This window comes from Molossus molossus, unplaced genomic scaffold (assembly GCF_014108415.1).
Source record: "Molossus molossus isolate mMolMol1 unplaced genomic scaffold, mMolMol1.p scaffold_m16_p_1, whole genome shotgun sequence".
In the NCBI taxonomy this organism is placed as follows: Eukaryota; Metazoa; Chordata; class Mammalia; order Chiroptera; family Molossidae; genus Molossus; species Molossus molossus.
In genome coordinates, this window is record NW_023425344.1 from 125,906,017 (window position 1) to 125,932,984 (window position 26,968).

General features: G+C 37.6%; 1 protein-coding gene across 21 annotated transcripts in view; it reads right to left on the reverse strand.

The window, feature by feature from the left end:
• Positions 1-26,968, reverse strand: part of CREM (cAMP responsive element modulator) — a 122,700-nt gene that overhangs the window by 268 nt on the left and 95,464 nt on the right. For 4 of the 21 annotated variants that reach the window (XM_036273531.1, XM_036273494.1, XM_036273567.1 and 1 more), the window contains one exon: positions 13,335-13,491. In XM_036273531.1, the coding sequence (XP_036129424.1) occupies positions 13,335-13,491 (157 nt within the window). Of the gene's footprint in view, positions 1-17; positions 406-13,334; positions 13,492-14,612; positions 14,657-18,330; positions 18,367-18,404; positions 18,505-19,053; positions 19,097-25,533; positions 25,616-26,968 lie in introns of those variants that run through there. The other 17 variants (XM_036273584.1, XM_036273575.1, XM_036273602.1 and 14 more) reach the window with 13 other exon arrangements.

Genomic DNA, 26,968 nt, shown 5'->3' on the forward strand with positions numbered 1-26,968 from the left:
AAAAAAATAGAAGCAAAAGGGCAAACAAAACAATTTTTGCATGCTATTGACAAACAGACTGAAGTAAACTTGGTATGTATGACATGGTTGCACTCCAAACCTTGGAACAACATTCCAAATTCAATTTCAAACACTAAGCCAAACCGGATTCTTAAGGGTCACAAATGTCCCTTCCATATGTCCACATGGCAATTAGTAGAATTGCTGCATCTCCTGCCTTGATTAGAGTTCATAGTAAACAAGGTCCAAGTCAAAGACAGTTACTCTGCTTTATGGCAATAAAGATCTTTAAGGGCCTTGAGTTCCTCAATGAGAGTCTTGTTTTGGTTTTCAAGCACAGCCACACGATTTTCAAGACATTTGACATATTCTTTCTTCTTCCTGCGACACTCCCGGGCAGCTTCCCTGGAACCAACACAAGGCAAATGACTCAGGAACAACCTTCCAGCACAATCCAGAGGGGATCAGTGAGCTTTGGCCCCCCAAACTCAACAGGCAATCAGTCCTAGGTAAGGTCTGTACAAAGCCATACAACAAATGTACCCAAACAGTGTTTTCTTAGGGCGTACAGTCCATAACAGTGACCAGAATGGTTTTCAGTAACCCAAAACAATAGAATCACATCCCAAGTAGAATTTCCACAAAAACATTTACAGATCTTTTCGATTATCTTAGTTATTTTTGTCCACCAAAAGCCACACATTCCATCACAATGAGTTAACTTTATTTGATCAAAAATTATTACAAAAAGTAATCCTCAGAAACCTTAAATGTCAATATTGGAGATTTTAATTCTTCAAGCCTAAACCTCAGTGAAACAAATAAATCAATCACAACTGCAAGAAACAGTTTATTGGATGGGAGACAACATGGATAAAAATAATAAATGAATCATAAATCATGTACATTTTCATAAACCAAAATGAAATGGACTCTGCTTCTGAAAATTAAAGAAGAAGGGAGGGGTACATAATACAATACTCAATAATTCAGACAATTTAAATCCAGGATTGTAAGAACACCACAATTAAAATCATGAAAGAAGCTACTGAATAACTCAAAAGTGTACTTCAAGACAAGCATTTACTATCCAATATACTGAATTTTAAAGTACCATAGGCATGTCCAAAGGAAAGGATAGACCAGCAGCCAAAGCAACAAACACAGTAGATGAGTTGCACTCATTTTCATGCATAACCCCACCAAAAAAATCCCCACAATGAATACAACCAACATTTGCTCTCTCCTTTTCTTCAGGGTGGGAGGGGGTGGCAAGTATTTAATCCCTCTATAGGATGTATCCTGATAACGGTTTTATTTTGGAGTTTTCAATTCATAATAACTGCCTTTGGGGTATCCTTCACATAAAAAGAAATCCTACATTGAGTGACAATTCAAGTATATTTTAACAAAAATTGTGTTGAATATCTAAACACCAGTTACTGTAATGCCAATGACCACTGCTGCAATTCTGAACTAGGAGTGAGTGATACATACAACAGATTTGGCCAATTCTGTTTTATTTTTAAGATAGTTGACTCTAACTAACAACAGGCTATCTGTGTTTTCTGTGGGAAGCAAAAGTCAGAAGAAAAGAAGAGATCTTAAAATCCCAATGAACTGCAAGAAAAGATCAACTCCTATTTCCTAGCCAAGAACAATGCACTCACCCAGTGAACCCACAAAGGTCTCAACTGGTTAACAAAAAAATAACAATATACAAGTGAAATGAATTTGATAAATACAGATTAACTTAATCTAAATGATGCACAGGGAAAAGTTAAAAATAAATCCAAGCACACTTATAAATTTGCCAGTTTGGGAGCACAGTTCAACTCTTCCTCAAAGGACCTAAAAGACATTTAATGAAACCAAACTTTTCATGATTAAATCATTCATTATATTACATTCTAGGTTTGGAGAGAAGATAGTCATTTTACAAAACAAGTCACTATTTAAATATCTAACAGCATTGTTGTGGGCTGTTTAATTTTTGTTTACCAAGGTGTAGCATTTACTGTAAATACCCATACTTGGTATTTCATGTGCATGCATACACATGCTACCAGAGGCAAATGTTCCAAGCACGAAGCTTTAAATGATCACACTAGTAGATAGCAAATTCCTAAGTACTTCTCAGGTATGGAAAACACCTGTTTCTTCTATTAATAGCTCAATTTTCAGACCTTGCATTTGTCTGGATATATCTTCAGCATGGAGAGAAAATACATGGTAAACAGGAAAAGCTGACAAGGCTGTAAAAAAATAAAAACTGTCGCCGAATTGGTAGAAATATAATTAAATATCCATTATAAATGCTAGCCAAAGAATAAAAAGAGAAAAATGTATAAAAAGTCTTTCACATTAATGAGTAAAACCTACATTCTTTCCATGATGTTAAATCTGAAGCTTGCATTGAGGTCTTTTTGGGTGACTCTGGTGTTGGTGCAGCAGACAGGCTCTGGAATAAAACCTGAATGCATATCCAGGTCCTGTCCCATGTGCACTGTGTGATATTAACCAGCTTATTATGTAAACTCTCTCATCTGTAAGGTAAGGATAATAACCAGACCTATTCTCATGTGAAAGTTACATGACAGTTACAGAAACAGTAGTTATATAAAGCACTTAAAATTTGCATTTGGTAGTTACTCAATAGATACTGAAGAACCTAATAGCCATTTATTATCTGCTTTTCTTTTGTCTTACTCTGAAATTGAGATTTGGAAAGCTAAAATAGACCCTTCTCAGAATCCCTTGCAGCTAGGAATTCTATTAGCTATTTCTAGTCAATAAACTGTGGGTGAAAGTTGCTGGCAGGATCTTCCAGGAAGTTTTTAGAAGAGTCACACTCAACTATCCCCCATTTTTCGCTCCAGTTCTTCTCCCTTGTTCCTGTCTGATGTAATGGCTGGAGGTGTGTCAGCTATGTTGTGATCAGAGGAACAAATGTCACACACTGAAGATGACAGAGCAGGGAGAAGGAGCCTGGATCTTGATGGCACTGTGGAGCCTTTGTTCTGGCTGCAGGTACCTCTGGACTGGCAATATAAGATCAAAATACTACCTACAAGGTTAACCCTCTATTGCCTTCGGTTATTTAGAGCCCAAACACAAATGCTATCTAATAGTTATTAACAAATTATTTTTTTAAATCCCAAAATGTTATGATTTTTTTCCTTCAGGGAGAGCTCATATGTATGTGTAGGTAGCTGTGGGGCACCTTTTATAGCAACCAACTGCCTAAATATTCTATTTCATTTTGGTAGTCTAACAAAATATTTTAATCTAAAAATAAAGGTATAAAATGACAAAAAGGAAATAAGTCTCCCTTCTTCTTTTTTATTTTCTGTGGGAAAATAAGATATAGATAAACAATTTTGCATTATCATGACACTTTACATTCTAAACTAAACTTCACAATGTACATTCCTTGACCAGAGGGGCAATTATATTCATAGTTCCTGAGATGTCTGAAAAGTGCTGTTTTAAAGTATCCATATTCTTCCATCTGCTCAAAGTTAGGGATTTTCGATAACAAGATCTCCACAAAACAACTATGTTACTATATGATACTATGCCCATTCAGCCCCTTCAGAATTTCTGAGCAAAATGCTGACAATGCAAAATGTGAATCCAGTATGACTTATGAACCTGGAACAATCACTCATAAAGATGTGTGAATCTAATGATCCTATTTCTGGTAATCTGGCGAGTTCCACAGGGTACAAAACTCCATCTCATGATTTGTGATAACTAATAAGCTTGGGAACTGTGGCAAATATAAGAAACCCTATAAAAATCAAATTGTAACACTGAACGGGCTATTAGGAAACTGAATATAGCTGGTCGGCTACTCCTATATTTAAGGGCAGAGCGTGCACGCACACATGTGTGCGTGTCTGTGGGGGGGGGGGGTTGGTGATCAAGGGTCACGTGCAAGTGGTTTTGATGTGCTGGTGGTGGCAGTCACAGAGGTGACACTGCTGGAGGTAGAGGAGGAGGAACAACAGGCCCACCAGTGCTGCGGTTGGGTAAGATGAGGCAACTGAATCGTGGAAAGAGAAGAAACTATTGACAGAAAGCAGATGTGGCATTTCAAGTTTTATCTCCTGTGCAGTCTTCAAAACATTCGAATAAAAGTGGGTAAGGAACACAAAGCTCAGAGAAGTTGTGATATGTCTAAGTTAACCAATAAGAAGAAGTACTTGGCCTAGGAAAGTGGAGATGGTGGTGAAGTAAATGGAAGCTACACAGATTATCTCCCAGGACCAAACTGGAATTACAACTAAAATAAAGATAAATTGTCAGGGAAAACCAACTGAAGAGCAGCTGGAAGAGAGCCAGTACAACCAGGGACAGAAAGAGGATGCCAAATTGAGCCTGGTAGGAACTGTAAAGGAGTGTGGAGGCAGGCTGGGAGCCTATGGACAGTAGCAGACAGCTGCATTAGTGGTGTGAGCTTCCCGCTGAGAAAATGGGGAATATTAAAAGCACCAAATCAGCTACACCACTCACCTTGGACTCTGGCAGAGGAAGGATGGACTGGACTGAAACTGTGTGGAGAAAGTCCAAGGGTACTGGCTCAGGAGAGAGCTGAGAGCTAAAAGGGAGGGCACGAGAGTCTTGTACTGAATCACTCCCTCACAGGACAGTAGCAATCTTATAGAAAGAGCCCCTTCCCAGAGTCCCAGGGAAAGCAATGGTCCCTCCTGCAGGAATTCAACAACACCAGACCAAGCCAGAGAAATGCAAATTGAGGCTCATTAACATCTCAAGTCTGATAGCCAGCAAGTGCCCCACCTGCTGGAAATCCTCTTACATCTGAGAAATTTTTTCATTTAGCTGAGAGCCACAAATCCAGGCTCATCACATAACTGAGACTAATAACTTCCAGGAAAAATCTACAGGATATAGAACCTTTCCTGGGATTGTAAATCTACGCAGGAAAGTAAAACTCAACAGTGGTGTTTAATGTGGGTCTTCCCATACGCATACATATCCAGTAGAGGGAGCCACAACCAGCAGAATACTAAACACCCACAGAGAAAATCTGGAAGGCTCCAAAACCCACTGAGACAGTCAAAATGGTGAAACAAAGAAACAACCCCCCATGAAAGACAATATAATTCTGCAGAAGAAATAAATGACACAGATTAATAGGAAGAGTTCATGAGGAAGCTCAATAGCATGAGTAAAGATATGGAAACACTGAAAACCAACCAATTGGAAATGAAAAATGAAATAACACAAATAAAAAACCCATTGGAAAAAATAACCAACTAAGTAGAGAAAGCCAAGGACCAATTCAGTGAATTGGAAGATAGGATAGAAAAAAATTACCCAATCAGAAAACCAAAAAGAAAAAACAATTAAAAACCAGGAAGACACCACAAGAGAACTGTGGGACAATATGAAACATAACAACATCCACATCATAGGGGTGCCAGAAGGAAAAGAAAATGAGCAAGAGTTAGAGAATATATCTGAAGAAATAGTGACAGAAAACGTCCCCAGCTTGTTGAAGGAAAAAGGCATACAAGTTTGAGAAGCACAGAGAGCCCCAAGTAAGAAATAAAACAAGCCCACACCAAGACACAAAATAATTAAAATGCTAAAAATTAAAGACAAAGAGACCATCCTAAAAACAGCAAGTGATAAGCAACAGGTAACCTACAAAGGAACTCCCATAAGGCTATGCTATCAGCTGACTTCTCAAAAGAAACAATACAGGCCAGAAGGGAATGGCATGAAGTATCAAGGTATTGAAAAACAAGGCTGTGAATACAAGACTACTCTATCCAGTAAGGCTATCATTAAAAGAGAAAGTAAATGAAGAGTTCACAGATAAAATAGGCTGAGAGAACATATTAGCACCGAACCAGCACTGCAAAAAATGTTAAAAGGACTGCTGTAATAAGCAGAAGAAACAGAAAGAGAAACATAACTACAATGAACAAAAACGGCAATAAATGAGTATATATCAATAATAACCTTAAATGTAAATAAATTAAATGCTCTGACCAAAAGACACAGAGTAGCCCTGACCACTTTGGCTCAGTGGTTAGAGCATTGGCCCACAAACCAGAGAGGCCAGGGTTTGGTTTTGCTAAGGACATGAACCTCAGTTGCAGCTCAACTTCAGCCCCAGTTGGGGCCATGTGGGTGGCAACCAGCCGATGTGTCTCTCTCACATCCGTGTTTTTCTCTCTCCTCCTCCATCTCTCCCCCTCGCTCTATTTGATGATAAATACAAAAATGTCCTCAGGTGAGGATAAAAAAAAAAAGAGAGACTAGCTGAATAGATAACAAAGCATGACCCATATATGAGTTGTTTGCAAGAGACCCAACTCACATTAAAAGATTCACATAGGTTAAAAGTAAAGGGATAAAAAAAAATATATTGCAAACAAACAAAAGGAAAAAAAAGGTGGGGGAGCAATACTCATATCTGATAAAATGGACTTCAAAATGAAGGCCATAACTAGAGACAAAAAAGGCCACTACATAATACTGAAAAGATCTATCCAACAGGAGGGTATAACCTTGGTAAACATATATGTACCCAACACAGAAGAAGCAAAACACATTTAAAAACTTCTGGAGGACTTCAAAGGAGAAATCAACAGCATTACAATCATAGCAGGGGATTTCAACACACTGCTGACATCACTGGATAGATCCTCTAGTCTAGACAAAAAATTAGCAAGGAAACAGAGACTCTAAATGAAGCACTAGACCAAATGGAATTAATAAATATCTACAGAGAATTATACCCCCAAACTACAGAATTCACATTCTTCTCAAGCGCACATGGGACATTCTCATAGACAGACCACATGTTAGGACACAAACTAAGTCTCTACAAGTTCAAGAAGACTGAAATCATATCAAGCATCTTCTCAGATCACAATGGCATGAAACTAGAAATCAATGCAATGAGAACATGCAAACACATTTGAACATATGGAGGTTAAATAGCATGTTATTAAACAATGAATGGGTTACTGAGAAGATCAAGGAAGAGATTAAAAACTTCCTGGAAACCAATGAAAATGAATACACAACAACACAAAATCTATGGGAAGCAGCAAAAGCAGTTCTGAGAGGGAAGTTCATAGCACTACAGGCCTACCTCAAGAAACAAGAAAAATTTCTAATTGACTATCTAACCTCACAACTTAAAGAACTAGAAAGCAAACAGAAAAAAAAACAAAACCCAAAGCAAGTACGTAGAAGAAAGGGAATAGTAAAGATCGAGCAGAAATAAACGACATAGAGACTAAAAAAACAATTCAAAGGATCAATGAAACAAAGAGCTGGTTTTTCGAAAAGATAAACAAGATTGATGGACCCTTAGCTAGACTCACCAAGAAACAGAGAGAAAACCTAAATATAAAAAAATCAGAAATGAAAGAGGAGAAGTAACAACTGACACCACAGATATACAAAGGATCATTAACAAATACTATGAACAGTAATATGGCAACAAATTCGACAATCTATGCAAAATGAACAAATTTCTAAAAATACATTCTCCCAAAAATAGACCAGGAAGACATAGAAAAGTTGAACATACCAAAAACAACTAAGGAAATTGAAGAGGTAATCAAGACTCTCCCAGCAAACAAAAGCCCAGGCCTGGACGGCTTCACGGGGGAGTTTTACCGAACATTCAAAAAAGAACTAACACCCATTTTCCTCAAACTATTTCAAAAAATTCAAGAAGAAGAAAGACTTCCAAACTCGATTTATGAGGCCAGCATAATTCTAATTCCAATGCCAGAAAGAGACACTACATAGAAAGAAAACTACAGGCCAATATCCCTGATGAACATAGATGCCAAAATCCTGACCAAAATACTAGCAATTTGGATTCAGCAATACATCAAAAAAATTATTCACCATGACCAAGTGGGATTCATCCCAGGGATGCAAGGCTGGTACAATATTTGCAAATCAATAAATGTGATACACCACATAAACAAAATGAAAGATAAAAACCATATGATCATATCTACAGATACTGAAAAGCATTCGACAAAACCCAGCACCCATTTCTGATAAAAATGCTTAGCAATGTGGGAATAGAGGGATCATATCTCTTTAAACCACAGGCCAACCGTTGAGCCAAACTGGCCAGGGCGAGGGATCATATCTCAACATAATAAAGGCCATATATGAAACACCTAAAGCCAACATCATACTCAATGGGCAAAAACTAAAAGTATTTCCCTTAAGAACAGGAAAAAGACAGGGATGCTGACTTTCGCCACTCTTATTTAGCCTAGTACTGGAAGTCTTAGCCATAGCAATCAGACATGAAGAAAAAGTAAAAGGGATCCAAACTGGAAAGGAGGAAGTGAAACTCATTATTCGCAGATGACATGATATTATAGGTAGAAAACCCTAAAGACTCCATCAGATATCTAATTTACTTAAGAAATGAATTTAGCACACTAGCAGGATACAAAATTAACGTCAAGAAATCAATGGCATTCTTATACACCAATGATGAATGCACAGAAAGAGAAACTAAAAACACAATCCCATTTACCATCGCGAAAAAAAAATTAAGATACCTAGGAATAAACCTAACCAAAGAAGAAAAGGACCTATTTGCAGTAATCTAAAGGACACTGAAAAAAAGAAATAGAGAAAGATATTGAAAAGTGGAAGCACATAACTTGTTCATAGATTGGAAGAATTAACATCATTAAAATGTTCATACTACCCAAAGCAATCTATAGATTCCATGCAATCCCCATCAGAATACCAATGACATATTTCACAGAACTAGAATAAATACTTCAAAAGTTCATATGGAACCAAAAAAGACCCCGAATAGCCACAGCGAGCTTGAAAAAGAAGGACACAGTAGGTGGGATCACAATACCAGATATCAGGTGATACTACAGAGCTACTATAATCAAAACAGCCTGGTACTGGCACAAGAACAGGCATATAGACTAGTGGAACAGAACAGAGAACACAGAAATGAACCCAAGACATTATGCTCAATTAATATTTGTCAAAGGTGGCAAGAGCATACAATGGAGTAAAGACAGCCTCTTTAATAAAAGGTGTTGGAAAAATTGGACAGCTACATGCAAAAAAATGAAACTAGACCACCAACTTACACCATACACAGGAATAAACTCAAAATGGATAAAAGACTTAAATGTGACTCATGAATCCATAAAAATCTTAGAAGAAAATGTAGGAAACAAAATTTCAGACATTATACGCAGCAGAATTTTCACTAATACATCACCTAAGGCAACAAAAACAAAGGACAAAATGAACACATAGGACTACATCAAAGTCAAAAGCTTCTGCACAGCCCTGGCCGGTTGATTCAGCGGTTAGACCATCGGCCTGCAGTCTAGAGAGACCCAGGTTCAGTTCCCGCTAAGGGTGCATGCTTCGGCTGTGGTTTGTTCCCGGCCCTGGTTGGTCGTGCGGGTGGCAGCCACTCAATGTGTCCCTTTCAAGTCGATGTTTCTCTCTCTCTCTCTCTTCCTCTCTCTCCCTCCCACTGTATCTGAACAAAAAATGGAAAAATGTTCTTGGGTGAGGGGAAAAAAAAAAAAGCTTCTTCACAGCAAAAGAAACAACCACCAAAATGGAAAGGCAACCCACTATGGGAGAGCAGAATTGCCAATGATACATCAGATAAGGGGTTAATTTCCAAAATATATAGAGTGCTCATAGAACTCAACAAAAGAAAGACAAAGAACCCAATTTAAAAATGGGCAGAGGAATTAAATAGACACTTCTCCAAACAGGACATACAAATGGCTGAGAGACATATAAAGAAATGCTAAACATCATTAATCATCAGAGAGATGCGAATTAAAACAACAATGAGGTATCACCTCAAACCTGGCAGAATGGCCACCTTCAATAAATCATCAAACAAGTGTTGGCGAGGGTGTGGAGAAAAGGGGACTCTAGTACACTGCTGGTGGGAATGCAGACTGGTGCAGCCACTATGAAAAACAATATGGTGTTACCTCAAAATATTAAAAATTGAACTGCCATTTGACCCAGTGATCCCACTTCTAGGAATATACCCTAAGAAGCCTGAAACACCAATCAGAAAGAATATATGTACCTCTATGCTCATAGCAGCACTATTTACAACAGCTGAGATCTGAAAACAACCCAAGTGTTCGTAGATGAGTGGATAAAAAGCTGTTGTACATGTACACAATGGAATACTATGCAGGTGTAAAAAAGAAAGATCTCTTATCCTTTGAGACTACATGGAGGGACTGGAAAGTATAATCCTAAGTGAAACAAGCCAAGCATAGAAAGACAAGTATTATATGATCTCACTTATTTGTGGAATATAATGAACATAACAGTCTGAGGAATGGGGTAGTCCCAGAGATGTGGAAGTGGGATATAGACTGACAATCCCCAGAAGAGTGGGTTGGGGGGGAGAGATAAACCACAGAACTTATATGTATGTATGCATGAACAATGGACATGAACAACAAAGCAGGAGACAGGGCGGGGAGGGGGGAGGTGGGGGAATCAATGGGGGGAAAAGGAAACATCTGTAACAAAAATAAATTTATTAATTAAAAAAAAAAAAGAGCCCTGGCCAGTTTGGCTCAGAGGTTAGAGCGTTGGCCTGCGGTCCAGAGAGACCCAGGTTCGGTTTCCGCTAAGGGTGCGTACGTTGGTTGCAGTTTGTCTCCGACTATGGTTGGTCGTGCAGGTAACAGCCACTCGGTGTGTTCCTTTCGCATCGATGTTTCTCTCTCTCTCTCTCCCTCCCACTCTATCTTAACAAAAATGGAAAAATGTTCTCAGGTGAGGATAAAAAAAAAAGAAAGAAATAATCATCAAAATGGAAAGGGAGCCCACTGTATGGGAGAGCATAATTTTCAGTGACACATCAGATAGGAGGTTAATTTCCAAAATATATAGAGTGCCCATACAACTCAACAAAAGGAAGACTAACAATCCAATTAAAAATGGGCAGAGGAACTAGACACCTCTCCAAATGTCGAAGAGACATATGAAGAAATACTCAACATCATTAATCATCAATGAGATGCAAATTAAATAAAAAATGAGGTATCACCTCACCTATCAGAATGGCCACCATCAACAAAACATCAAACAACTAGTGTTGGCGAGGGTGTGGAGAAAAGGGGACTCTAGTACACTGCTGGTGGGAATGCAGACTGGTGCAGCCACTATGGAAAACAATACGGTGTTATCTCAAAAAGTTAAAAATTGAATTGCCATTTGACCCATTTATCTGACTTCTAGGAAGATACCCTAAGAAGCCTGAAACACCAATCAGAAAGAATATATGTACCCCCATGTTCGTAGCAGCACTATTTACAATACCTAAGATCTGGAAACAGCCCAAATGTCCATCAGTAGACGAATGGATAAAAAAGCAATGGTACGTATACACAATGGAGTACTATGCAGCTGTAAGAAAGAAAGATCTCTTATCCTTTGAGACGACATAGAGGGACCTGGAGAGTATTATCCTAAGCAAAACAAGCCAAGCAGAAATAAACAAATATCACATGATCTCACTTATTTGTGGAATATAATGAACATAACAGTCTGAGGAACATGGTAGACCCAGAGATGTGGAAGTAGGGTACAGACTGACAACCGTCAGAGGTGGGGGGGGGGGGAGAGATAAACCACAGAACTTATATGCATGTACTCATAACCGATGGACATGGACAAGGACAACAAAGCTGGGGACACGATGGGGGGCATGGGGAGGAGGGTATCAATGGGGAAAAAGGAGAAACATCTGTAACAAAAATAAATTAATAAAAAAAAAAACCCACAATAAAAAAGAAAGAAAAAAGTACAAATAAAATAAAACTTAAATATTTTTTAAAAAGCTGTGGTATAAATACACAATGGAATACTTACTATGCAGCTGTAAGAAATAAAGCTCTCTTATCCTTTGAGATGACATAGAGGGTCCTGGAGAGTATAATGCTAAGCGAAGTAAGTCAATCAGAGTAAGACAAATATCACATGATCTCACTTATTTGTGGAATATAATGAACAGTACAAGCAATGAACAAAACAGACCCTGAGACATGAAAGTGGGGTACAGATTTACAAACCTTAGAGAAAGGGGAAGGGGCAGAGGGAAGAGATAAACCACAGAACTTATATCCATGTATGCGTAACCAATGGACATAGACAACAATGCTGCACGGGATGGGGGCGATCGGGAGGAGGGTGTCAGTGCAGGAAAAAGGAAAAACATCTGTAACAAAAATAAATTAATTTTTAAAAATTCCCTAAAATGCAAAAAATAATATAAAATAAAACAGTATAGTTGCTACTGCTTCATACTCAGTTACAAAGGACAGTGATAAACTCAGCAGTTATTTCTGGATTTGAGAAGCTCTGAAGCCACAATTTCTACGTTAACTAGTTTGCTAATACCTAGTAAATTAACTACTACGATGTGGTCCTGATCATAGGCAAACACATGATTCCACCTGAAATGTTCTGTTTTCTTACAATGAGGACATTACGTATTTAAAACTTAGAAATTAGATGACAAGACTACTAGAAAACATACTATTTCTTATTCTGTTCATTTTGAAAATCAGATTAATTTGTACTCTTTTCCATAATAAAAACTAAACCAAGAAATATGCAAACTAGATTTAAAAAAGAATTTTAGAAAAGAACAATTGTATGATATACTGCTTTTGAAAATAATAAAATTACAGAGATAGGGTACAAGAATCAGAGAAAATGGGAGAGAGCAGGCTGGAAATGTATAATATTAGTAGATATTTCTAAGTGATGGGGCTATGGGTAATTTTAATTTTTTCTGTTGTTTTGTATTTTCACTTAACTAGAATTTATCAGAATAAAGATGTATTTCAGTACAATCTAGAAAAAACAACGTTACAAAATAAAATGAAACATGTACAAAACTTAAATTTTTAACTCACAAATTTATTTTGCTCATCAAGCAGCTAGAAAATTACTTATAACCTAACTTCACAAAGTAAATACCAAGTACAAAATAAAATTTTATTTGTAGTAAAGTCCTCCCATCATAATTTAAAAATTTTAGATATTACCTTTCTAACACATTAGTATGTACGTACCTCCTGCTGATGGAAGAGTTTCATGGTTAGGAACTCTGACTAGCAGATAATCTAGTATCACATGCAGAGCACAAACCCACATAAAATGCCACTTACCACTGAACTTGGGAGAAATAGCTTAGGCAAAATATATTTTTTTTAAAGTCCACAGTAACAGATTATATGTCCTATAAGTGGTTGCTGATTTCTAGTGAACCATCTTACCTGTTTTTCATTAGCCGCAGCTCTCGTTTGCGTGTAGCTTCTTCTGCAAGTTGCTGGTGGCTGTGCAAACTTCCTGGTGAGGCGGCCATCACTACTCCTTGTGGCAAAGCAGTAGTAGGAGCTCGGATCTGGTAAGTTGGCATGTCACCAGTGGCAGCTGCAATGAAATATTACATGCTTATAATTTAGAACTTGATATTTTATAAAAAATTGACCTGGAAATTACATACTTCTTTTTACATGTCATAAGAGGTGATCTTGCTAATGTTTAAGATGATTATTCTGAGGATTACAAAAATTATAAGTATCAAAGATCTTCTTCAGCACTTGTAAAAATGATATTTGGCATGCTCTACATATTTAAAGTAGAAAAATGCCCAAATGCATTTTAGATACGTTTTTATCAAAGGCTAAAAGCAGATAGGCTCTTCAACTGAGAGTTTGTTGAGCCTAAAATCAGTGGTGCACTGATAAATGTTTAACAACCAGCTCTCTGGGGGAAAAGCCCTTATCTGTATGTAGCATGTTGATTCCCATGATGTAAATAGTTGCACCATGGCCAATTTCAAGCTACCAATGTGACTTCACTGAATGTAGAGTTGAGAAGACATACACACACAGTAAGTAGCACACCATACAGATAAAATAGGTGTAAATAACTGTAAGAGCATAGATACAAAATTATAAATGATAAAAGTTGAGTATTAATGATTCAAGTAACCTGTAAATTATATATTTACATTTTTAATAGCTAGTTTATCAACCAGCTCACAAAAATCCTGAAAATTTAACAATCAGCTCTAGTAAATCAGTGGGAGCTGGCTCTAGCACACCGCTGTGAAAATTTTAATTATGCAGAACATTTCCATCCAGTTAAATAGTCCTATACCCTACCTAGTGTCTTTAAGTGCAAGTCCTATTACCAGATGACTGAAGTACCGGAAGGAAAATACTAGTATACTGTATATTCATTTAGAAGCAAAAAACAAAACAGCAAAGTTCAACTTAAAACTGGTTTCTCTGAGGAATGATAATTTTTGTCTGTCTTAGGTTTCTTGGAATAATAATTTTATCATTTAAAAAAATTTATCATTTTTTAAAAAATATTTTCTAATTATAGCATAATCATAGTTATAATCATAGACTTAGTATATATTTAGTATTCAGATTGAATACTAAAATCTTCAAAATGTCTTCATTTATATTCAAAATGTATGTATCTACTGCAGTAAACAGCTTTTTTAAGACATATGGATCGAAGTGATAAAACATTCCTACCACCATTTCAACTTTGAGAACACGCAGTCCAGAGTTCATGTGACATTCTGATGAGATATGACAAAATATATGCTGTCTTAGAACCCAATGCAAGAAAATGGGTTTAAAAAGTTATTAAATCCTATAAAAATTGGTCTGAACCAAATGCTAATCAAAATATGAAATACATCGCTTCCATATTTTATCAAAATGTATTATACACATAAAGAACTAATATTTTACTCAAAAGGGAGACTAATTTTTTTTTTCAAGTAAATAGAATATTATCACTGAAAATAGCCAAGTAGATTAAGAAGTTAATCAAAATTAATCTCTGTGTTTATTTTTTGGGTAAATGGCAGGTTTTTATCCCCCCTGGGCTTAAGAACTAGATGAAAGAATAAAATAAAAAAATATGGCTTTGGGGGAAAATCAGAGGCCTTCATAAGATTAATAAAAATACCATTTATAAGGTTGTACTGCTTATCCCTTCTATATATAATTTAAGAAACAATGATAATAAGTAGTAACTGTGATAAACATAATAACAATAACCAACTTGGGGAAAATCCTACATTTGTTTTTGTGACAATTTAAAATACTACATACACAGATGTCTCATTATATGCCAGAAAATTTTATAGCTTTGAAATAATTCAAGAGAATTTTAAAGTCAGTTATAAACTATTAACTTACTAAAGATTTATTTATTTATTTATTTATTTATTTTGATCCTCACTCGAGGACATTTTTTCGATATTTTGTTCAGATAGAGTGGGAGGGGGAGAGAGAGAGAGAGAGAGAGAGAAACATCGACAACCCAACCAGGGCCGCGGACAAACTGCAACAGAGGTACATGCCCTTAGCGGGAACCGAACCCGGGTCTCTCTGGACCGCAGGTCAACGCTCTAACCGCTGAGCCAAACCGGCCAGGGCTAACTTACTAAAGATTTTAAAAATGTATTTAAATCAAGACTGATGCATAGAATAACAGTTCTCTTCTCTGTTCTCTTTATCCACATTAGGGAAGAAGGTTATGGGATAATAAAGGCTGAAACAATGGAACAGCTGGAGCTTACAAAGTCTTTCTAAAATGGGAACAATAGCAGTGACGAAGGGGAAGTTTACATGTCATCATGCTGACATTTGAAGGCAGCATGGATGTGGACCTTGGTCTAGGGTTGTTCTTGCCAAATTACTCACAAATAAATGCAGTAAAATTAGTACAAAGGTACAGAGAGGTTCATTATTCTTTCTCGTTTTGTATATATCTGCTTTTTTCTGTACTTAGAGCAGGATGTTTATACAATATACAAAAGTTAGTTTAAGAGTATTTGTTTTTAAAAAATGAAAAAGGGAAGGCAGGGATACTTCACAGATGAAAAAGAAAGTTCATTCATTGGTCTTAGAACCAGAAATGTTCGACATTTTGCCTGTTTGCAAAAGCTGAAGCCACCTTCAAAAGACCAAATTTGGCACTGTGAAGGATAATGGCAATTCCAAAGGCAGCATTCTTAAAACATTTTGAGCAACAGTTTAGAAAAAATACTCTAAAATGGTAAGTTGGAAAGTGTTATCAGAAAGGGGACCTGGCCCTGAGTAGGTCTGCCTGGGGCCAGCAGGTAGTGGATGGGTTCTTGACTTCATACAGAAAAGATTTTACAACAGAAGTCCAGATGATTGAGGGGACCTTTATTAAAGCTGGGGACAGTGAAACAAGGGAGAGCCTGGGATAGAAGTAACAGGAGAGAGCTAAGCAAGGCTGCTTTAGCTCACTGGGAAGTCAAAAAAAAGGGGGGGGGACCTAGGAGACAGGTTCAAGGGATTAGCCTGGCCAAGCTGCCACTGCCCATTGCTCCCTTAGTTGCAAGTCTGGTGTTTAGGAGATGCGTGCTTGTGAGGGAAGAAGAGGAGGAAGGGAAAGGCACATGTGTGGGAGCGTGCTGGGTCCTTTGTCTCAAGGGTGGGAATCTTAAGGGAGGAGAGTCTCAGGGAAGGGTTTTGGCAGAATATTCATCAGCTTTCCAGGTGTGCTTTTTCAGGATCATGGTCTCTACTGATTAGTCAATGCCAAGGCAGGGCATCATTAGCCATTGCAGCTGGTCCTGGCATCGCCCACCTGGTTTTGCTGCTTTTCTGGGTCTGGAGGTGGAATATAACTGAGGCCTAGATGTTATCTCTAGGGAGGTGACCTTCTATATCTGCTATAAGTTGCTCAGCCAGTTTGTTCAGCTGTCTCTCTCAGTTTTCCCCTTCTACTTGACAAGGAATTTTCCTAGCTTCTTACTATCCTGCCTTAAAAAGATGATATATTTAAATGTATTCATTCTCAGATGTTAGCTAACTGGTTTAATCATGATTTTTCAGACATACTAAATATTCATTTTATATCCTTCAACAAAAATCAGATTGCAGCTCATGGGTTCAAGCCAGAAATATGAATTAGTATAAATTAGCAGGAATTAGTATATATTTCTGATCATGGTATACTTCTAATAGTCACTGAATAAATATCAATGGATAAATTCCATATATTCAAATATAATCTTATTAGTAAACGCATTAAAAAGATACGGGCAAAGAAAAACTCTTGTTTTAAAAAAAATACAAATGTCAAAAAGTACTGTTATTGAAACAAGTTATAAAAAAGTTTTTATACAAAAATTAGCTTCTATTTCCAATATTATAAATTCAGTGGTAATTTTTTTTTTTTTTTTAATCCTCACCCGAGGATATTTTTGTACAGATAGAGTGGGAGGGAGAGAGAGGAAGGGAGAGAGAGAGAGAAACATCAACGTGAAGGGACACATCAAGTGGCTGCCACCCGCACGACCAACCAGGGCCGGGGACAAACTGCAACCGAAGTACGCGCCCTTAGCGGGAACCGAACCCGGGTCTCTCCGGACCGCAGGCCGACGCTCTAACCGCTGAGCCAAACCGGCCAGGGCTCAGTGGTAATTTTAAAGCAGATGAAATACCTAGCATCACAGTTCACAGAACCACCCTACATTCTTTGTTGGCATGTTCTTATCCCTGTACCCTAAAAGGGCTTATTTTTTATTCTAAAATTTCATTGTATAAATTATTTCTGAAAATAAATAGGTCATCAGTGGGAAATTTAAACTCATGATGGAAGGAAAAAAATTTAAAAGATACACTAATTTAATTTTATTCTAAGGCAGCAAAAGCTTTGGATAAGTCAAAGTACCTTTTATACCTTAACATCCCTAGAATCCAACATAGTACTTGGCATATAATGGGTGATTGGTGAGTTTACCTGTGCATTATGAAGTAAATTTTGAACTTCCCAGGGTTTTTGCATAAGCCCACTGTCATCTGGAATGTTTCAAATAAGCAGTCTTATAAGACTATTATTATAGCTAAGTCTTTAACACTAAGACATGGAAAGCCTCTTTTAAAGATGCTACGTATTTATTCCAACTGGCCTTTTTTAATAAAAGGCATTATTTCCTAAGTCTTCCCTTAGATACTAGTCATCTAAACTGGCATTTTAGAAGCAGAGGAGTTCTACTTATAGTGTTTCCAACCATCTAACTCCTGACATGGAAAAAAAAAAAAGTTTTATGTTTGGTATCAAATATTTCATGGGAATAGAAAATTCCTAGAATTCTCAATTCTGGTCATTAACTTCATACCTCTCTGTGCAAGCTTTAAATACAGTACAGAAGAAAAAGCATGGAATTTGAAGTCTGGGTTCTAGTGCAGCTCTGCCACTTACCAGCCATGTGACTTGGGGCAAGTTCAGTTTCCTCATCTGTAAAATGGGGATACATTATCTCATTTAATACTCACAACAAACCCTGTAATGTATGTCAAAGTGTCTAGCACAGTGCCTGGCACATGGTAGGCATTCAGCAAATGTTAGTTCCCTTCCTCTTCCCTTCCTTAAGTTCTGAAAGACAATGTTCCAAATTATGCTTATACTGCATATTAATTAAAAGGCAAATAACATCCATAAATATATTTTTCCCTCAAGTTTCCCTCCTAACAAACCTGGGAAATAGCATGATTGAAATGTATGGCTCCTTATTTTGTTAAAAAATATGACTATTAAAAACTTTAAAAATGTATAACTATATTTTATTATATCCCTTTAGAGAATTATTAAAAAATAACATTATAAAATATCCATTTAAATGTATATAATCATTTAAAATAGAACTGTGAAGGTAATGAATCACAAAAAAATCAAATGATACAGTCTCATCAAACTGGTAATAAGTAAGAAAACTGAAAAACACCACAAGTCAAAGAGGTGTTTCTTTCTTTCTAACAAAAAAAAAAAAAAATAAGAAACCCAGCCAAATGCCCATCTCGATAGCTTCCAAAGTGAAAGTTTATCAACATTCCCAAATGGTGATTTTATTTGCTTATTTATTTATTTATTTATTGAGATCTCTATAGTACTGAGCAAAACAATTTTTATATATGGAACTCCTACCTTCATTTGTCACTTCACTGTGTGTCGCTAATCCCAAACACACCTAAGCAATAAGCAACAGAGGTAACTTCAAAGTCATACTTAGAAGCAGGGAACTCCAGAAAACTGATACCTTCAGTTTTCTGTTTTGATTCTCTCCCTCCCTACTACCACACCAGTGCTACTAATGCCCAAATCAGGCTTGTCCTTACCCGGTGTCTTACACTGTCAAAAAGTTTCCCTCCTCCATTGCTCCACTTTCTCCAGGACAATTAAATCCTACATAAACGTGACTATTTAAGCACTGAACATTTTAAATTTGTTACAACACACAGACCACATAAAATTAAGTCATTAAATAGGTTTTACTTTATATTACATATGAGTTGTGCATTGAGAATCTTTATTTATTTATTTATTTTATCCTCACCCGAGGATATTTTTCCATTTTTTGCGCAGAGTGGGAGGGAGAGAGAGGAAGAGAAAGAGAGAGGGAAACATCGACGTGAAAGGGACACATCGAGTGGCTGCCACCTGCACGACCACCCAGGGCCGGGGACAAACTGCAACCGAGGTACATGCCCTTAGCGGGAACCGAACCCGGGTCTCTCAGGACCGCAGGCGGATGCTCTAACCGCTGAGCCAAACCGGCCAGGGCTTGAGAATCTTTAAGAGTAAAAATAAGTTTGTTAAAAATGAGAAATTATAAATATTGAAATTTAAAGTTTCATATAATAACAAACAAAAAAATCCATTTTGAGTACTTAAAATGATGCTAATTTCATTTTGTACGTTTTATAAGCAGTATGTAGTGTGCTGCTGTAACGCATCTAACATTAGCATTATCAGTTTATCAATGTCAGGTAAATTTTGAGGAGCAACATAATATAGTGTGAACAGAACAAGATAAAGAGTCTGAAGAGCCAAACTCACCACTTGCTAGCTGTGTAAGGTTGAAAGAGGCATTTACCCAATCTGATCTGTATTATTCTATGCAAAATGAATGCATTAATATCTGCCTTAAGTACATCAGGAAGAATGCATGGAAAGTGCATTTCCTTGCAGGTATTTAAAAATGGTTTCCTCGCCCTGGCCAGTTTGGCTCAGTGGTTGGAGCGTTGGCCTGCGGTCCAGAGAGACCAGGGTTTGGTTTCCGCTAAGGGCACGTACCTCGGTTGCAGTTTGTTCCCGGCCCTGGTTGGGTCATGTGGGTGGCGGCAACCACTCGATGTGTCCCTTTCACGTCGCTGTTTCTCTCTCTCTCTCTCTCTCTCTCTCTCTCTCTCTCTCTCTCTCTCTCTCTCTCTCCTTCCCACTCTATCTGAACAAAAAATGGGAAAATGTCCTCGGGTGAGGATAAAAGAAATAAAATAAAATAAAAATGGTTTCCTCAGTGAGGCCTATTCTGATCCTTCAACCTAAATTACCTGGGTCTCTCAAAATCTAATAGTTTCTTTGATAGCTTTTATCACATTTACATTTATTTTTATTTGTAACATTAAGACATTTTTTTATTTTAAAGTTTACATAAATGCAAAGTATTGTTTTACTAGGCAGTATCTTTATATGTATAGGCAAATAAAACTGGGAAAAGTGAAACAACTACCCCAAATTATCTTTCATTAAACATTTTTTCAAAAACAGTGAGAAAATAGCATAATGGCAATTTCATACAGATCTGGAGTTTTATTGAAACTTAAGGTAGATAAGTGACTCCTACATTTTCACTTCCAATATGATTATAAATTGCTTTGCTACCAACTTCAAGAACTATTACACCTGATACAAATCCTTCTTTTATGTGAAAATATCCAAACGAAAACCTTTTCCTTTCACAAAAGTGAAATGTATCCTTATTCCCATGCATCAAATATTTTTTATTGTTGAAAGTATTACAGATGTCCCCGTTTTTCCCCATTGACCCCCCTTCTTCCCACTCCCATCCCCCTCCTTTAAGCATCAAATATTAACTAAGATACTGTTTTCCAAATTTGACTAAGTTAGAATGTTTGTTTTTAATAATTCAGATATCCAGGCTAAATACAACTTATTAGAATTGTTTAGACTCAGAGAGGAAAGATGAAGAGTTAAGCTCTTAACAATCAGCTTATAAATAAAACCAACACTCTTTCTAATAAAAATGTAAATTATATCCAACAGAATGATATTCCCTTTTCACATTCAATTCCATGCTCCTTTAAGTAAATGCTCCTAAAAACTTTTCCAGGCCAGTCATTATTGTTAAAACAATGCTAATCAGCAGCCTGATTTTGGTCTAGATCAGTTTTTTAAACTGTAAATTGCAGACCACTGGTGAATTATAAAATCAATTTCATGGGTCAAGAATAGCATTAAAAAAAGAGAGAGACTTATGAATACATTACATATACTAAGGATAGGCATTACTTTTGAAGTAGATCTTATATAAATGTAGGTACACACACACACACACAAGTCTTCTGCATTGTGATGTAAATGTGGGTCATGGTCAAAAAGTCTGTAAACAAATAATCTATATCAATCCACCTCAAAAACAAAAAAAAGAAAAATTTAAAAATAAGGAAAAAAAGGAAGGGAAAATGTTCTTTCCATTTTCAAATAGCATTTCAAATAGAGTTGATTCCATCAGAACAGATCAATTGCCAAAAATAATGTTTCTAAAGGCATAATGAGGTCTAGTGAAAAAAGTCTGATACTTTAAAGTTTCAGCACTTAGAAAATTTTGAATTGGAAGGGGTAAATCATGTATAAGCATTATGGGTAATGTTCATTTATTTGCGAGCAATGGTTTAAAAATTTATGCAAAATTTTACCTTAAATGTTCATCTTTAAATATATTCTACGTATTTTCAAATAATTTTCTTTTAGACTTCTGGTCAAGATGGTGGTGTAGGTAAACGAGGTATTGCCTCCTCCCACAAACACATCAAAGTTACAACTAAACTACAGAACAACCATCATTCAAAACAGCCTGAAATCAAGCTGAACGGAAGTCCTACAACTACAAAATTAAAGCAGCAGCCACATAGAGACTGGTAGGAGGGGCGGAGGCTCGATGGGCTTGTCCCACACACACATGTGGCGGATAAATATCAGGAGGACACCTTGGCTGGGAAGATCCTCCCTGTGGAGTGAGGGGTCCCGGTCCCACACCAGGTACTCCACTCAGGGTTCCAGTGCCAGGAAGAGAAGTCCCCACAACTTCTGGCTGGAAAAACCAGTGGGAACTGAGGCTCAGGGAAGCTGATGCGGATGGAGCCCCAGGCAGCTCCTTAAAGGGCCCGCGCACAAACTTATCGAACTCTCTCTCTCTAAGCTTGGAGGGGAGGCAGCTTGAGGGGCACCAGAGACATAGAGGGAAGAACTGAGCTGTTTGGCACTGGAGTGAGGGCTGGAGAGGGGGCTTTCTCAGGAACAAACGTGCGGTCATAGGCCTTTGTTCCTTTGGTGAGCCCTTCCCTGGGGCAGCAGACAGAAGCCATATCTGGGACTCCAGCAACCTGGCTCATACTGGGAGCCCCGCCCCAGTGATCCCCTGAGGCCCTGTCCCACCCAACTTTCAGGCCCACCCAAGCTGTTGCCAGTTGCTTTACCACAAGATTGGCCTGTCTTGGATCCTGCTTCAGGTTTTCCTAAATTCTTTCAAACAAGTAGCATCTGGTCTCAGCTAGCCTCATACCTGGTGTTAAGTAATACACAGAAACAAACACAGGAGGCAGCCAAAATGAGGAGACAAAGAAACAGGTCCCAAATGAAAGAACAGAACAAAACCCCAAGAAAAGAACTAAGCGAAATGGAGATAAGCAACCTAACAGAGGCTGAGTTCAAAATACTGCTTATAAGGATGCTCAGTGAACTTAGTGAGGGCCTCAAGAGCATAAAAAAGGACCAGTCAGAAATCATGGATGCACAGTCAGAAATGAAGGAGGCATTAACTGAAATAAAGAATAATTTACACAGATTCAATAGTAGAGTACGTAAATCCAAGGAGCAAACCATCAATTTGGAATATAAGGAAGCAAAAAATGCCCAATCAGAACAGCAAAAAGAAAAAAGAATCCAAAAAAATGAGGAGAATGTAAGGAGCCTCTGGGACAACTTCAAGTGTGCCAACATTCGCATCTTGGGGGTGCCAGAAGGAGAAGAGCGAGAACAAGAAATTGAAAACCTGTTTGAAACAATAATGGCAGAAAACTTTCCTAACTTGGTGAAGGAAACAGACATACAAGTCCAGGAAGCACAGAGAGCCCCAAACAAGATGAACCCCAAGAGGCCCATGCCAAGACACATCATCATCAAAATGCAAAAGGTTCAAGACAAAGAGAGAATCTTAAAAGCAGCAAGAGAAAGGCAGCTAGTTACCTACAAGGGAGTACCCCTAAGGCTATCAGCTGATTTCTCAAAAGAAACTTTGCAGGCCAGAAGGGAGTGGCAAGAAATATTCACAGTGATGAAAAGCAAGAACCTACAACCAAGATCACTCTATCCTGCAAAGCTGTCATTTAGAATCGATGGCCATATAAAGACTTTCCCAGACAAGAAAAAGTTAAAGGAGTTCATCACCACCAAACTGTTATTATATGAAATGATGAAGGGTCTTTTTGAAGAAAAAGATAAAATATATGAACAAACAAAATGGCAATGAATACATATCTATCGACAATGGCATCTACAAACAAAATGAAGAGGCAGAACAAAACATTCTCATAGATACAGAGAACATTTTGTTGGTTGCCAGATGGGAGGGGGGTTGGGGAACGGGTGAAAAAGGTGAAGGGATTAAGAAGTACAAATTCATTGCTGGACTGACAAACCTCAAAGGGAAAGGGGTTGGGGGGTGGGAAGAAATAAACCAAAGAACTTATATGCATAACCAATGGACACAGACAATAGTGTGGGAAAAGGCGGGAGGGGGGCGGGAGTGGGGAGGATGGGGTCAATGGGGAAAAAATGAGGAACATCTGTAATACATTCAACAATAAAGATTAAAAATAATAATAATTTTATTTTATTTGTTATTATGATGCTCTGTCATGCTTACAGAAGTCAAATGGTGAACTGAAATTAAAGGCTTAGTTAAGAAAGATAACTAATCATTTTAAGAAAACAAGTAATGCTCAAGATGCCTTGTGGTTCTAATCATATGGCATTCAGTATTTGTGATTAAATCCATCTGTATCTTATAGTACATTTGCCATTTGAGAGCTTCTGCAATTTATAGCATCTCTAAAACTTCACAAAACTTGAGAAAAATAGTTCAAGATAATTTTTAAAACAATTTAATACAGGTATCACTTGCTCAAGACAATGGAATGTTCCTATCTAGGAAGAAGAGCTGAGATCCACTAACTCTGAAGAGGTAAATTATAAGCAAGCTGTTTACAACCATCCATTCTTCATGAATTCAAATGCAAATCTGTACTGGGTTAGAAATAAGACACCACTGAATAAATATACTTGCAACCACATAAGGGACATTAACGACTAAATCAGAAGCATCACCTGTGACTAAGAAAACCAAATCACAGAAAGAATAACCGATAACAAGTTTAAATAATAAACTGGAGGGCGATTTTTAGACATGCGCTTCCCTGACTGTGCACTAGAGGGTGCCATGAGTAGCAGATCCCACAGAGACTTGGGATGAGGGCGCCTGGGCCCCAAGCCCACCTCTCCCCGCACCTGCGGGCCTCGGAGTGGCGCAGGGCTCCGGGGATCTGCCCACACACGGTCGATGCCAGCTTTCTAAAGCAGATACTTACCTGCAGAGAAACACTAAAGTGAGGCTTACAAGTCAAGCTACTCGGTCCAAGAGCGATCTTGGAAACAGGCAAGCTGGGAGCTAGTTAACAACCTCAAGCTGTCAGCAGCGCTCGACAGAGCAGAAAGGAACTGACTCAATCACAGCCTGACTGGGGGCTGACGTCAATGTGCAGCCCGCTTGGAGTTTAACTTTTCCACTTCCCTGAGGAACGACGATTCCAGGAAATGCAATGACGTCAGCCATTTGAACTCCATTAGAGAGGTACAGACCATTTTAGACATTCGAGCAAAGAAACAAGTAGGTATACAAACATCCCAACACGCTGGTCTGCTTTGGAGCTACATTTGTACAGAGCAATGAAATCAGAAGCTTAATTTTTTTTTTTTTTACAACTTGAACGGTATGTATAACTCGCAGCTGCACTGGATATGCAACAGGTTGCAGATGAAGTAACAGCTTATTTTAGTAGAGGGGGGAGAGAGAGAGAGAAGATAGAAGAGAAAGGAGAGGAGGTTAAAAGAAGAGGAAAGGAGAGGAAAGAGAACTGCCTTGATCAAGTAATATAATACTGAGCAAAAAAACAATTACATTAAGATGCCTTAAAGCATACTGAGTAGATATAAAACTCCCCAGCTACTAGAAAAGTAATGCTTTGAAATAGTCAGAGGTCTGTAAATAATTTTTCAAAACTTCAAAAATAATTTTTCAGAATTTAAATCTTTCTTTAAAATTCTTACCGGTTTCATTTCCAGTTACAGCCATGGTGGGTTTCTGCATACAGAACTGCCCTGTTCCTCCTTTCACAAGTCAACACAAAGTGTTCCAACTAGTAAGCATGTGCAGTTATAAGTGGCAGTACTGACATCACAATGACATCACTAGCCTATCACTGCCATCAATCTGCAGTGTCACAGACAGGCTGGCTCATTGAAACCAAAGCCCTATAAAAACCCTGTAATAAACCACCAAATGCTTTTGGTCCTCATTTTTACATAAAAATCTGTTGAGAAGTACTCTGGCAAAAAAAAAAAAAAGTCTCATTAGCATTAAAATCTACCTGTTTGTTTCTTATGGGGCTACTTCTTTATTATTATTCTGTCCAAGGTTTCTAGGTTAAAAAAGGGGGGGGGGCATAAGCCCTATAGATTTTTCATAACTCAGAGGATTAAAAAAAAAAACCAACTTGGAGATTTAAAAAAATAAACAAGTGACAATCAGCACAGAGAGATGCTGTGAAATATAATGAAATGTATTTCACAGACACTTTTAGATTCTCCAAGTAAGATATACCTATACTCCTTTGTTTACTTGTAATACATTTCTATTTGCTACATTAGAAAACATCTGTTCCCAAGGTGACATAGAATTTGCTAATTTCACATGAAAGAAGTTGATACTAAAAAATTTTAAATTCATATGTAGCAAGTACTATGTAACAATCTTCCATAAATATTAGATTGAACCATATGAACTTGCTCATATTGACCTGTTGAGCCCACAAAAACAAAAATTAGATGCAGCTCAATCTAACACATTTACTAAATTAAAACTCATTGAAAAGAATTCTGTAACTTTTAAAAATTCATAAATAAATCGTAATTACTATATGTAAATTTAAAAAATATGTCCAGCCCAGTCAGTGTGGCTCAAGGTCTGAGCACTGACCTATGAACCAGGAGGTCCCTGGTTTGATTCCCAGTCAGGGCACATGCCCAGGTTGCAGGTTTGATCCCCAGTAGGGGCACGCAGGAGGCAACCAATCGATATTTCCCTCATCATCAAATGTTTCTATCTCTCTCTCCACTTCCTCTCTCTGAAATAAATAAAAACATTTTAAAAAAATATATGTCTAATTTTATTCACTTCATGAAGGTTTGGTGAATGAAGAGCGGGATCACTATAAATGTAACAAGTCCATGGTTAGACAAAAATTGGCACCTGTTTAACAGTATAGCACCACATCCAGGGAAAAAATGATTTGCTTCTCTACAGCACAAAAGTAACTGACATGTCACTAAGAACTTTTACCTTCCTCAGTGGGTTGTACAAAGCCCAGTCCCTTGTATGATTAGAATTCAAACCAACCTTAAGTCAATGAAAGGACATTCCACTACATTTGCCTTATTCAATGAAGTACCTTCTAATAAAGGCAGGGACTTGACAATCAGATGC